At 43.8% G+C, this 14987-nt stretch overlaps 1 protein-coding gene across 2 annotated transcripts in view; it reads left to right on the forward strand.

The window, feature by feature from the left end:
- LOC133350608 (guanylate cyclase 2G-like) overlaps positions 1-14104 on the forward strand; it is a 37776-nt gene extending 23672 nt beyond the window's left edge. For both annotated transcript variants that reach the window (XM_061565137.1, XM_061565138.1), the window contains exons 17-22: positions 4197-4389; positions 5681-5855; positions 6470-6568; positions 9134-9225; positions 10688-10807; positions 11671-14104. In XM_061565137.1, coding sequence (XP_061421121.1) covers positions 4197-4389; positions 5681-5855; positions 6470-6568; positions 9134-9225; positions 10688-10807; positions 11671-11832 — 841 coding nt within the window. In that variant the 3' untranslated portion in view covers positions 11833-14104. The remainder of the gene's footprint in view (positions 1-4196; positions 4390-5680; positions 5856-6469; positions 6569-9133; positions 9226-10687; positions 10808-11670) is intronic.
- Positions 14105-14987: the final 883 nt, after the last annotated feature.

Here is a 14987-nt window from a genome sequence, read left to right on the forward strand (position 1 = left end):
ACTGCAGGGATTCATCTTATTGGTTCTTTCGGTAAAGTCACGTAGAAGGAAAATAATAAAATAATAAAACATAATAAAATAATTCTCACGACATTTCGGCCACAACGCAAGCAGCCGGTTTCAGGTGGAGAACAGGTCTGCCTTCTCGACAGGTCTGCCTTCTCGACAGACCTGTTCTCCACCTGAAGACGGCTGCTTGCGTTGTGGCCGAAACGTCGTGAGAATTATTTTATTATGTTTTATTTTTATTGTTTTATTATTTTCCTTCTACGTGACTTTACCGAAAGAACCAAGAAGATGTACCGGCTATAGTTCGTTCTCCTTCACACGCGCACTTCCGATTCACACGACTGGTTACGTGCAGTGCGAGAGAAGTTCAACACACGTGCATGGTGCATGGTACATAAAAGGTGCACGCTTTGCAGGTCATAGCAGAAATGCTGTCGTAAAACGGAAAGTTGCTACTGAATCAAATGCACTTTCACGGTATATATAAGCTGTGCAGCCCTGAAACTACTTGTTCATGCCACTTTCGGCGGAAAGATCTAAGGGGCCGTCCATAAATAACGTCACGCACCTGGGAGGGGGGGTCAGGCATTTGTGACGATGTGTGACGAGGGGGGGGGGGGGGGTGATGAATGTGACGTCACATAAAAATGCGCAACTTTAAATAAATATAGACAACACGTTCTGCTTAATTAAATAGACGTTTTAATAAATGTTTTCTCCTACAACATCAGAGTGCAACGCCACATTAAATAAGCACTACAATGACAATAGTTTAAAGCGATTTGAAGCATGTATTATATTATTTGGGGGGGGGGGCAAAGCTTTGTGACATCATATTTGAGGGGGGGTCTGACTTTTTGTGACGTCGTGTGACGAAGGGGGGGGGTCAAAAATCGTAAAAAATCGTCCAAAATCGCGTGACGTCATTTATGGACGGCCCCTAAACTAGAGGGAGCTCTAGAGAGCCCTTTTTAAACGATATTTTATCCTACTCTGTCCGCCATGCTGTCCATGAGTCTTGGAAGAGGTCGAAATACCCCACACTTTACCCCGTCACACACCACGTGCTGATTGGCAAACTATGGTATATCGATCGATACTGCTGGATGGACAGAGACGGGGGTGGAGGTGGGATTTAGACGCTTTGCCCATTATTTTTACCGCAAAATTCTATTCAACATTTTTCTATTTTTGAGAATCAGACTCATAGTACTGTGCGTGTGCGTTTCATGGTATACGATACCTATCATAAATCCAGGCTGCAGTCGTTGTTGGTTCGCCTAGAAATAGTGCATTAATTGGTTGTCTATGAGCTTCATAAAACAAGTTATAAACGGCATGTGTGATGGCAGACTGATGAGCCTGCAATTCTTCACATCAGCGCGATCGCCCCGTTGTAAATGATAGGAATGATGGAGATGCAATTCCACGATGCATAGGTCTCGTAACATTGATGCAACGACTGACCCAGCTTCCTCATGAACAAATGTATAGAACGTATTAACAGACATTTGGAATGATGAACCACCGACAGTGAGATTGCATGAAGAAAGTAACAAACTACAGTTTAAAACACGGGTCAGGCACGGATGAAAACTCTTACCAAGGCTATTCACGGTGAATTAAAATAGATTTTACAAATATTACATTGGAGAATTAAAAGCATCTAAATTAATTGAGGTAGTCTTAACATCTCAGATGTGTTGATCACATCGTGATCATAACAACTAATGCAAATGCACTCTTGAAATCATGAAAATTCCTCATCAATAAGGGTGCAAAGTTAGGGTAAAGTTAATTATGGTCAAAACAAAAGTCATGTACAATGAGTTTTTCAAGCAATATCATTATTGGAGGGACGCAACTGGGAAACACGACAGAAGAAGTCGATATCGGCTAGTTAGTTATGGTGGATCAGGATCTAAATGGTGAAACCAATAAGCAAGCTAGAGCAGGTTGAACTCCTTTTGAAAAATGGAATTTGAGCGGGAAAAGTGACCGAACAGTTTGCCTGAAGAAGAACGTTTGTTTTCAATCAGTTCACATTTTCTACGATGATATAGAGGGATTGGAAACTGACAAATAATCTTTAATGCAATCTCAAAAAGTACATCCAGAAGCATCCTGCGAACTTTAGTGAGAGAGAGTAAGAGGAATGCATGCACACTATGGGAACCTCATTTGCCAGTAAAAATATGATGACGCCTTTTGGCGTCATCTGGTCCAACCCATGTGAGACTAGGCTCTAAGGAAAGCTGTCTCGGGTGTGGACCAATCAACTTCAAGGACAGTGCACATTATCAGAGTTGTGTCTTTTGTTTGTATTATGACAGCAGGTATTGCGGTCTATGCAAACATGACTCCTTGTAAAAAGGTGTCAGTTTTGTTGCCAGATAGAAGGGTAAAAAAAACAATTATCAGGAATGCATGCATCAGAGAACAAAATAAAATACAGATCACATAGCTGGGGTTGGACACGTCGCTAGAATGGTTGACGTGTCACTACAATGGGTGATGGGAGTGTCGAGATTAACTCACGTGTGGGAGTAAGATGAGTTGTGGCAATGGCATTGGGAGGCCTTCGTCCAGCAGTGAATAGAATACGGCTGATGACAATGAAAAAGGAGCACGGCAGATTTTATCTGTCGCGTGCTTTCATAAAAAAAATTGCTTAACATTTTGAGACGTGTAAAAAAACTATAACTGGCAGTCTTAAAACAGCGCCAAATTCAATTGGTTATCGGCAACACTTACCATTTTATGAGACGCAGTGTATATTTACAAAGCGTTTGAGCAGAAAGCTTTTGGGAGTCTGTTAAAGATAAAATCAACCTTCTCAAACCGAACGCCAAATATCTCACATTTACATATGGTGGCTGGACAATATGCCAGTAATACTTCAGTTTGTTTTACATGTAACGTGTTGTAGGTTACTGTCAAACATGCACATTTTCAGTGGAAGGTGGCTGAGCACACTTGCATGAAAATGTACATATTTTGTGAAATTGCTTTTCACACTTTTCAAGTCTCACAGAGCTGGCATCTGTTTCCCATTATTCACTCAGCATAGGTGGCATCCTTGCTTTGTGGGGGTAGGGAAATAAGGGTTATGTTACCCCCCCCCGCCCCACCCTCCGCTTGGCTATAGTCTGTTAAAATAAAAGGTGTTGTATATTAAATTATAATAATATAACCCGTTCTCAATCCACTGCTGGATGAAGGGTTTTTTTGTATTGTTTGTTCTTGGAACTTTCTCAGCGGCCCCTACTGCACATCTGTGAAAAAGGGCTTCATAGCTCATCGGATGCCTCAAGCCTAAATATTTTGACTCTAATCTCCACATAGCGTGCTGGTCACTGGGGTTTTTGTTCTAAACATCACTGCGCTGCTGGCCGGTGCAAGTTAGTGAAGGGACAGCACAGGGCTAGTTCAGGTATCACTCACCGCCGTGGCTGTCACTCAAATTCAGGTTCATAGCGCCGTGTACCAACCACCGTGTCACCGCTACACCGCTTACTGTGCATTATTTAGGTAACAAATGGCATTGCTCAGTGGACGGACGCTGCAGCTAAGTGCGTTGGATAAAAAAAAACCCAGCAGGGTAATCAGAGCCGGGGATGCAAACCCTTGCCTTCTGTTTGCTGAAGGACGCTGCCTCGTGTTCTGGTCCCTGCGTCTATAACATCTCCACACAAACGGTGGTTATTTTTTCCCAACTTAAGATCTACTAGGAAACATACGGGATCGCCTCAGCCCTGGGCCTGCTGCCATAATGGCCTCTATTCCCCATCTGCCAAGGGGTCACTTAGCCCCTTGTAAAGTATACAACATCACACGGCAAGATAGCGAGAGGTGACGGCAGTTTGGGAAAACCTTCATCGAGCGCTGGATTGACTATGACTCATGACGATGACTTATGACGATGATGACGACTTAAGTGGTAAAAGGTTTCGATTTAAAGCTTTCGTGACAGCAGGGATTCATCTTCTTGGTTCTTTCGGTAAAGTCACGTAGAATGGAAAAAAAAAACATAATAAAATAATTCTCACGACGTTTCGGCCACAACGCAAGCAGCCGTCCTCAGGTGAAGACCAGGTCTGTGACTTTACCGAAAGAACCAAGAAGATGGTAAAAGGTTGGCGCTGCGCATGGCTCACAGTGTTGTGGGGTCCCTCCCTTTGCGCCAGTGTTGTTGTGGAACAGCTGAAGGCCGGCAAGACCGTGCAGCCTGAGCACTTTGAGCAGGTGACCATCTTCTTCTGCGACATCGTGGGCTTCACGGCCATGAGCGCCATCAGCAGCCCACTGGAGGTCATCACCCTCCTCAACGACCTCTACAACCTCCTCGATGACATCATCAGGGAATACGATGTCTACAAGGTCTCATTCATTTTTCGATTTAAAGCTTTCGTGACTGCAGGGATTCATCTTCTTGGTTCTTTCGGTAAAGTCACGTAGAAGGGAAGTAATAAAATAATAAAAATAAAACATAATAAAACAATTCTCACGACGTTTCGGCCACAACGCAAGCAGCCGTCCTCAGGTGAAAACCAGGTCCGTCGAGGCGACAGAGTCTGAATGAAACAGCACACGGGCTTGGAGCATATATATAAGCTGGGCGCATTGACAAAGGAATTTGCATATCAACAGGAATTTAGCATATTTATGGGAAATGCAGGAATGTAATTAGTACTGCATATGCATGTGCATTATGCAGGATTAACAGCATCAGCAGTAACTGCAGCTCCCTTTGATGCTGTTAATCCTGCATAATGCACATGCATATGCAGTACTAATTACATTCCTGCATTTCCCATAAATATGCTAAATTCCTGTTGATATGCAAATTCCTTTGTCAATGCGCCCAGCTTATATATATGCTCCAAGCCCGTGTGCTGTTTCATTCAGACTCTGTCGCCTCGACGGACCTGGTTTTCACCTGAGGACGGCTGCTTGCGTTGTGGCCGAAACGTCGTGAGAATTGTTTTATTATGTTTTATTTTTATTATTTTATTACTTCCCTTCTACGTGACTTTACCGAAAGAACCAAGAAGATGTCTCATTCATTGTTCGGGAATCATTATAACAGACACACACACACACAAAGATCTCCCATATAAGCTTTGCAGACTGTGAAAAGCACGTGCTGCTGAAGAGGAACTGTCAAGGTTGAGATGGCACGCGAGGGTGTGCCGTGGCCAGCACCATGCCCACCCACCCTCATCTCCCCAGTGATAATGTTTACACACTTCACCGGGTTACTCATTTTTAGACCGAGTAAACTTAGGGGAGACCCCGGACCGCTTCTGATATTACTCGCCACGAAATGTCAGCGTTGGCCAGGAACAAGGTCTCCTCAGACTCCCACTAAGTATTATGGGTGGACATATTATTACTATTGATACAAAAGGGACAATAACGCCCTTTGTTCGGCCAAGGATAGCACCCCTGAATTACAAGGCTCTTTTTCGTGAAGGTCCTACAGCGTAGAATATTTGACCAATCGTTTGTGAAGTGAGGCCATTGCTGCACACTCCAAACCTCTTGGCCACCGCACAACCCGTCCGCCTAAAACGCAGTCAAAACATGTTGCGCTGCCCTCCAGCGCATCGGGCACCGGCCGGTGAACCGACCTCAATCGGATTATCCCCCCCCCCCCCCGCCGCCGCAGGTGGAGACCATCGGGGACGCGTACATGGTGGCGAGCGGCCTGCCCGTGCGCAACGGCGTGCGGCACGTGGAGGAGATCTCCATCATGTCCCTGCACTTTCTGAGCTCCATCATAAACTTCCGCATCCGCCACCTTCCCAAGGAACAGCTCAAAATTCGCATCGGCGTCAACAGCGGTAATTGAGCTGATTATAGCAAAGAGGAGAAGGAGGCAATGGTAATGCCTGGCCTCCCATTAGCAGTCACGAGTCACCTTTGCTGACCAACTCTCCGATTTGTTTTCGGGTTGTGTCGCATGTTGTCCGGCATTACGTCTGACGAAGGAACATACAGTGCAACCTGAAAGCTCACCCCGGAGAGACGGCACTATGGGTAATGAGAATGAGTCTCCATTGAGGTCCATCCCAAGAGCATGAGCCAGTGGCGTAACATGGTTAGCATGGGCCCTGGTGAAATTAATGAAACAGGTCCCCCCCCCCCCCCCGTTTGCCTGAGCCCCTGTTCGTAGCTCAGCACCCGGGCCCCTTCGGCTTGTGGGTCTCAGTGCAGTTGCACTTCCTGCACACTTGATAGCTACACCACTCACTAATTGGGACCAATATAGGAGTGTTAAGGGTGGATGCAATGATGCATCCTCACTGGCTTTAGCATGCATTGTAACTTATCGCACCTGGGACAGAACAACTTTTCATCACTTAAACAAAATCTGGGATTTCCCACGGCGGATATTGTGCTGATAAGTGCTTTACTTGAGTGCGATGTGTGTACCTTGCCGTTTTAATGCCGTCAGGTTCGGTGGTGGCAGGAGTGGTGGGGAACACCATGCCCAGGTACTGCCTCTTCGGAGACACCGTCAACGTGGCCTCACGCATGGAGAGCACCGGTTACCGTGAGCAGAGCACAACCAATGTCGTAGCAGCCGTTTCCATTCGTCAACATTTACACCGTTTAGATTTCCCCATGTCGCGTAATTTACAGAATCACCGCGGCGATACGGTGAACCATCGTGATTCAGGGTCACGATTCAATTCAACATTCTTGTTTAACACAGGCGTGAATGGTAACGCCTCTACTGGCTGCAGGGCTGACAAAAAACCCATTAAATGCAGCAAATAAAAATCGAAATACGTCAGGTCTTATGCATGCATTTCGATGCACATATTGATCGTAAGCATAAGAAGCAATTATAATTGATACATCGATGCATTATTTGGGAGATCATTAATATTTGTTTTGTCATTGAAATTAAGTGATCCTTGAATGACTTCAGGCCAGATAATATTTATAGGAAAATATAAATGATTAACAAGTGGGTTTATTCGTAACAATTGTTTATGCCAATAAGTCGAGTGGCAGGTGGTCAAATTCTATCATCTCAAAATTGCAAGGTCTATAACTGTGAAATACAACAGATACATAACTCACCTTTGTGTTAGGGTTACTTACAATCACTGCAAGTCACTGACAAAATGGAATAATTTAACAATGTAAATTTCACACAAAATATCACATTTATTCGACACGGACAAGAAAAAAAAACAATTTTATTTCAAGAGAGTAATTAAAAGTGCATCTGGGTGGTTTGTGCATCCCCTCAGTCAGACAACCGTGTTGGCATCTCTGAGCCTCCGGTTCAAATTCAACTTTAATTAATTTCCACTTTGATGCTTTGGTAAAGAATCTCTTGCAGCCAGGTCCGACGATAATTTGCAGCACAAAGAAAGCATTGACCGAACTGCGGCATCAATTCTCAACTTGGCAGTGTGCGTGCACTTCGTGGCTGGGCTGCTTGAGTGTGCATGGTTCCATGACATTAGTGGCTGCATTCTTGCAGCAGGCACTCGCTTTTGAGCATTTTTAGGCCCTCTCAGAGCTGCGGGGAAAACAATATATGCGCGTGCTAACTTCACAGAGCTCTGTGAACAATGTGAACGGCACTCGTATGAAGCCTCCCGAGGAATATCGAGTGAGGAAAATATCCTCCAGACTTCTTTGTAAACGCAGCTTTTCACAGACACAATATACCCATGTTAATAAGGTTCGGTTTTAGACGTGCACAGACGTTGGTGGTGGAGAGGGTTGGTGAATCACGCAAATGCTGTGAAACTCCCTTCCTTTGGGCATCTACAGAGCTGCCATGCCCTGGCTTTCCAGGAGAAGGCGGTACAGGGAAATGTTGACTTAACTCCATCTGTTCCATCTGTGCGGGATAGAGTGTTGTCCCTTCAAAATGTATGTGTTTTCCTCTGGGTGCTCCAGTTTCCTCCCACATGAAAAAAACACGCATTAATTGGCTGAACACATCTTAATATATAGAGGACTGCAGAGCCTGGGCAAATGTTTTTTTGCCAGCTCACTGCCACCTTTCCACTCGTCTGTGGTTCCTCCGCGCGCCTATGAGTTGATCTCTGTCTTCCAGAGTGAGCAAACACCGTACATAAGTTAACATTCTAATAGATGCCACTGCTGTCTTCATGAATAGCTCTTGGGTTTGATGGTAAATGTTTATAATAAATAATAAAGTGTTATTATAATAAAGTGTTTGTTACTCTAATGAAGTAATTAATTTACGGTACATTGACAAGGCAATGGAGAAGTCCTGCTCTCCATTGCATATTATGTGTCCTCCTTGTCACAGTCCTGTAATTACGGAACCCTGACTTGGAATCACCAGAAACAGAGCCTTGATTGTAGGAATTAAGCCGAGGCACTCGGGAAGTTAGTAATTAATAGAGCCGAGGGTCCGTGAAGCCAATTTTGTAACATAACCCTGATGAGGCAAATGAACATGGAGCAAGCTAAAGCCACACACTAAAATCTGACTTTATAACAGTATGCATTACAGCCAACACAAACATTTTTGAACATTTTTGTCCTGGGCTACATAAAATACCCCCCCCCCCCCATTATGAATGGAAAGACAAGTGCGGGCAACACACACGTATACGTATACCGTATGTATATTTGTGAACCGTGCTTTGTACTCGGTCTGGAATTGCAATTAAGTTTTGCTCCTTTAACTCCAAATTCCTTGTTTATAAGTTCGTGCTGACTGAATAGGAATGTGAGAAAATAGAGGAACACTTTACATTGGGCTGATTATTTTGCCGTTGAAATGTAAACGCAAACCCTGATACCTGTTAGCATTCGCCTTAGATGAGAAGAGGCAGTGAGCCCAGTGAGGGGTTTACAAAATATGCGCACGCTTTATGGAAATTGTTTTTTTTACACCGCAACGTGCCCAAAATAAGACATCGGTGTACCGATGTATGCCAAGTGGCTTATTATAAAGAAAAAAACCTACAAATATATTTTTTGTTGTGATTCATTCTTTTTTATTTTAAACAGAGCGGTTTGGCGGGGGGAAAAAACATTAGCGGAGACACATTGAAGTATGTGCGCACACAGTTCACAGATGGTACGCTAACTCTTATTTGTCCTTTAAAACTGACAGCTCTGCGCATCCACGTTTCTGAATCAACCGCGGTTCTCTTGAAATCGATTGGAGGTTACGAACTGGTTGAGAGGGGAGCAATCCAACTGAAGGTATGTGCATGGATGTGGATATTGACTATCGTTCGTTTCTCAGAAAGTTGTATGGCCTCAAGAGTAAAATGGGGCCACTAAATTACCACTTAAAATGTGGCCACTGCGTTTTTTCTAAGGCCATAAGGCTGCCTAAGTTAAAAACACACATTTATCATTGATTTAACAGCTATAAATGTCAACATCCAGTGGTATTCCATAAAGTTTTCTGTAGGTGCATTACTCTCACTAAGAAATTATGGCAATGGTGATGGCCGTAAAAAAGTGGGTCGTGCTCAAAGAACATGCGGCCTCGGTGGTTGATGGTGATAAAACAAAGTCCAGGGAAACCCACACCCGCTGAATATGAAAGCAAGCATTTCCTTGTCGAGACATAACTTGTCTCCGACTATTTTCCAAACTTTCTCAAAGGGCCAGATGAACTGGGAAGATGAGGTAGACTGGAGATTGAACAGATCAGGGTTCACATTGCTGTTCATTGAATTTCATATTGCCTGGTATGGCTTACAGCTGAACAAAAATGCAGGTTGCTAATGTAATATAACGTGCAAGAATCTGGCAAGACAAGAAAACCCTTCTGTAAATAATACTTCTCTGCACATGTTTAAAAGTAAAGAAATATGTATCTTGATCGCCACCCTTAGATTAGAATTCCCTGGCGATACAAAAGTTAATGACGTGCACGGACAATGCTATGCTATAAACACACCATGCAAGCAAGCCGTGGTCTCTCCTGCCTGGGTGGTCCAATGTTTTCATGGAGCGTGAGCCAGATATTATAAGAGCATACTTCCCTTGCAGAGTGAATGCGCTTAATCTGGGGCAACCAGGCATCACATCTGATTTGGGTTTTCAATAAGCAAAACGATGCACACAAACCTTTCATACACCTCAACCTAAGAGCACTCATTCACCCAGTGTAATGGAGCTTGCTGTGAGTGACCATTGTTAAAAGATGCCCTGTGCATATCAGTGCATTTCCTTGAGATCATTTTGCTTTGATCGCTTGTTCAAGTGATCGTATTAGCTTCGAGAAATCAGATACTTTAAACATTATCACTTGTTTTAATCCCCTTTGTAGTAGTATTATTATTACATACACACACGCACGGATGCACTACATACACGCATCTATTTGGTATTGAAAAAGGGTTGAAAACAGAAGAGTTACAAATTCCTTACCGTAAAGTATAAGCGTATTGCAAAGCCTCATTCTCTGCATTTTGGATTTAAAATGTTATGAACACGTGTGAAATGTTGAGCAATCTGAGAAAAAGTGTGATTGACCGCTGTCACAGCATTTATTAAAGGTATTTGCACACCATGCATATATTCCCTACCATAGGAATGTGGAATTTACATCACAGAAACACCAGCAGCAATGACCACAACCTGAGTGCTCATTTTGCACATCGACACACTTGTGATTAGTGTGCCATGCTCACCGTGTGGCGTGTCCCAGGGGAAAGGTAGCCAGCTGACGTACTGGCTGAACGGCAAGTTTGGGTTCCACATGCCTCTACCAGACTTTGACTACATGGAGGAAATCATGAGGAGCAAGATCAGCATTGACAGTAGCCAGGTACAGTGGGCATAATCCCAAGAATGACAGAGCATGAGTGATGGCTGTGTATTAAATATAAATGGAATGGCCTTGTTATCATCAAGCGAGCAATCAGCCTGTTTTGCTTTCAAGCCTGCCGTCTTGGAATTTTTGCAATATTTTGCACGGGCGTGTTTAGTGTAGGTTGGTGTTGTGTGTAGCATCAACTAAAGTAATTCCGGATATTGTATAGTGCGTGCGTATGAATGCATGCATGCGTGTGTACCCTCATGTTTGTATGCCAGGTGAGATGGTGTTCAAGCCCAAAACAGCTCTCCTGTAGAAATAGCAATGATTTTATTTCAGTATATTTTCGTACAGTTCTTGTAAAGTGGCAACCAAAATCGTCATGGACAGTGCATTATTGAATGTCGGTGGGGGGGTTAAAAAGAGCAGATAACAATTTCTCTGAAACCACTAAAATCCTAAATCCATTCGGGAAAAAAATATTGAAGATCTCGCAATGAACAACGCGAGCGTGAAAGCGGCAAGAAAGTTGTTAATTGGTAAAGAGTAAATTATCATTGTTAGTATTTCTCGGTACAACCACTGTCTCTTATATAGCATCGCTAAATTGTCTTATAGTTCATGTTCATTCAGAATAGTTAATTTCATCTCATCATCGGTCAGTCATATTGAGGTTATTGTGGGTCGCCATAGCTGTGGCCATTGCCACACTTGATGATTGTGTTCCAGTCCTGGTCGTCGTTGACTGAACAAAAGAAAACTTAATTGGACGAAATATTTTCATCGCCGATTTCGGTAACAAATTTGGCGACGGCAAACGCGGGCTCACGGCATTTCCCCCAACCCACCACCACCACCGTTGTGTGCCACCACAGATTGTGGAGTCTAAAGCCGAGGAAGCGGTACGGGAGCTGGAAAAATTCCAGCTGACGCAGAGAATGCGTCCGCAGGGGAAGAGCGTGGAAGGGTGCACCACCGAAAATACCCTTTCCTCCGCTGTGGCCACCACGGATCATGTGTGGGCAGCAACCCAGTAGGGTGCTGTCAAGTCCGAACGGAATCAATACTTTGTCAATGGGTCAGCTACCAATCGTCTTGTGTTGAGTGAGACTCATCACTGAACATTAGAACTCCTCTTACGCGTGGCCTTATTGCACCTGTGACTCCTGTCATCCGTGAGATCTCTAGGACCTGGGAAAACTCGTGTATTGTCCGTGCCTCGGTTGTTCCTGTTCGTTACAATCACCCTGGGTGGTTTGTTCCCATCCTGCGTTGAGGAATGGATTCCTATTAGCCACACATTTTTCATGGATAAGTGGAGCTCATCGGCAAATGAATGCTATTATCTGTGATTGTAAGTGGCTAAATTCACGGATAACATCGCGGATAACAGGATCCAACGATGTCCATTCCCTACAGCACCGTGGATTAGCACGGTCGGCTACAAACGGTGCGAAAGAAGTTCAATAAACATATATACGTGAATAAGAGGAGTTCCACTGTATTGAATTCCTTAATCTCTGTGAAATAGTTAATTATATTAATGTGTTTTCATAATCCAGGAAAGCCTGCGTCTCAAGACCTTTTCAGAAGGGGGCCTGCGTTTTGGGTATATGCTAATTCCTTTTTAGGGAGTGTTTCGCACGTGGAGGCATAAAGAGAATACAATTACTCTTACACCTAATTTTACAAATAAAATGGCCTCTTCACAGCGCTTCATCAACATAATCTGTATTTTAAGTGCATGTACACAGTAGATCCCCACGACATCATCAACCCTTTGATTTACACGGGGCCCCTACTTGGGGCGACTGGAGTTTTTTTTTTTTGCACAAGAAGAGAGAGAGAGTAAACCGAATGGCGCAGGCAAAACGCACACGTGTAGAGGGAAACACAAACATGTCAGGCCAAAAAACGCACTCGCTGTGCTGCCTCGCGTGTAAGCCCCCCTCCTCCACCCCCTCCCATTGCCCTCCATTCTGGTGTCACGCACACCCATCGTTGCCATCCTGTTGCATGATCCACCTATCCCACCTCCACGTCACTGAAATGACAGCCATATGCCACGGAACGTGCCCTGAAATAACGTTTAATGCAATTGCCTTCGAATAAGCTTTATTATTGAAACGTAATGCATTATATTTTATCACACGTCCAGCAGAGAGCATATACACCAAGTTACGTACTGTGCATGTCGAAGAATGGCTCCATCCACATGCAAAGTTCACACATGCAAGAAGATACACAGGTGTAAACATACAGGAATATGCAAGCATGCATCTGCATCTCGATTTATTAGATCGTTTCAAGCATACTAATAATACCATTGTGTTCTGATTCGAGACAGAAAAATTGACCGTGTCAAACAGAGTGCATATTCCGGTAGCTTTTTCAGTAACTTATTTCACAACTGACTGTGTCTGCATAACGCATAAAGGCACGGACGATACAATTACTTAATCAATTTTGGATTCGTACAACATCTAAACAAATGCATCGCAAGACGCCGCACAAAAACAGTTTGTTGCCACCCACAGGCCCCCAAAGATTGACGAGGAATTTTGGTGCAATAATTTCCGAGCATGGCTGCACTTCGTATGCTGCCCATTCATTTTATTTATTTTAAGATATTGTACAGTTGTGTGTATGTTGACCATACCAAACCACCACCAGCATGACCATACGGATATCAGTTGAACGAGAAGTAAATGCTTACAGATTAATGCTGATAACAAACGAGCTGTCCTGTGTTGGTGCAATAAGACCCACTTCTAGCCTCAGTTAAGACAACATTTCCCACGTACGTTGTGATATGTTTAATGTCCTAATATAAAAAAACGCATCGTTAGATGCCTGAATGTTGTGTACTGAGAGTGCATGGTTCCAGTCCACTGTAATTCATCACAACCACGTGTTTGAATTGAGGATCTGGACCATGATCACATTGTGAACCCATCCAAATGAATCCACGTTTTTACCTGGATATGATCTGGACTGGTCCTTCGATCGGATCCTGGATCATTTAGAACAGGATTTACATGTATTGCATAACAATACATGTTATAATATGTTCACAATTAAATAGCATACACAAAAATACGTGAAGTTATTTTGTTGCTGTCAATTACCAAACATTCCTTTATTTATAAAAACTAAAAAGTCTTGTGGAGTCTGCATGCTTTTTTTCAAGAGAAATTCTGCATTGGACTATTTTCCTATTGCCATCAAAACGATGCATATTTTGCTTCACGCGGGAGGAGGAAACCGACCGTGCTCGAGGCGGGATAACGCGCACAAGCTTTGAGAGGGAGGGCCCATTGACAATTTTCTAGCTACCTCACAGCTAGGCCTCGGCAAGGTAAGGTAATTTATCCTTTTTACCGGGTAAAAGGGTAAAGCTCTGCGGGTCTAATTCAACAACTCTTTATATTTTTTTGCTTGAGTAAATCAGGTCGATCCAATTACAAACCAAGCCAAAGGTGCATCTCTAGTAATCAGTGGAACATTCCCAAAGGTCATTTGTAGCGATCCTATAGTTTTACCGATGTGGTACTTTAGTGACATTTCCATCTCATCTGTTTGCCACTCGAAGTGTTTGATGTTATCAATGGATAAACACATGTAGCGATAACAATAACAATCAAATGAAATATGCTCATGGTTTATCTACATAAGCCAATCTATCTTCCACATTAGACCCTTTTTGAGGCCGTGTTGACGCAATCGGCTTACAACGGTGAGGTCGCTGGGTGGCTCACGAGGTCACAGCACTAAGCGCACTCTGCTGAGATTCTGGGTTTGAATCCAGGCAGCGACTTGTGGTTAAACCGGGTTCTCAAATGGATTCTCAATGGTCTCAGCCCAGCCACCAATGACTTCACCAAACTACCCCCCCCCCCCATCACATAAAATGTGCTTGTGCACTTAAATTTGGCTACATTCCAGCTCAGAGAAGATAGAATATCGGTTTTGACTAGCCATGTGACAAATATTGCTCTCAGTGGCAGAGCGTGGGAAAAGGTGCTGCCCCTTCACAATCAAAAAGAATTCCTCCTCTGGTAACGCGCACAATATTCGCTCACAGACGTCAGGAATCTTAGACAAGCACGAAAGGCAACCAGACGGTAATCCAGCGCCAAACCCCCCCCCCCCCCCCTACCACGCTCTGCGGTCCTCTACATATAAAAGTGTT

Source organism: Lethenteron reissneri, chromosome 34 (assembly GCF_015708825.2).
Source record: "Lethenteron reissneri isolate LAM-NWPU_2019-01 chromosome 34, ASM1570882v1, whole genome shotgun sequence".
NCBI lineage: Eukaryota > Metazoa > Chordata > Hyperoartia > Petromyzontiformes > Petromyzontidae > Lethenteron > Lethenteron reissneri.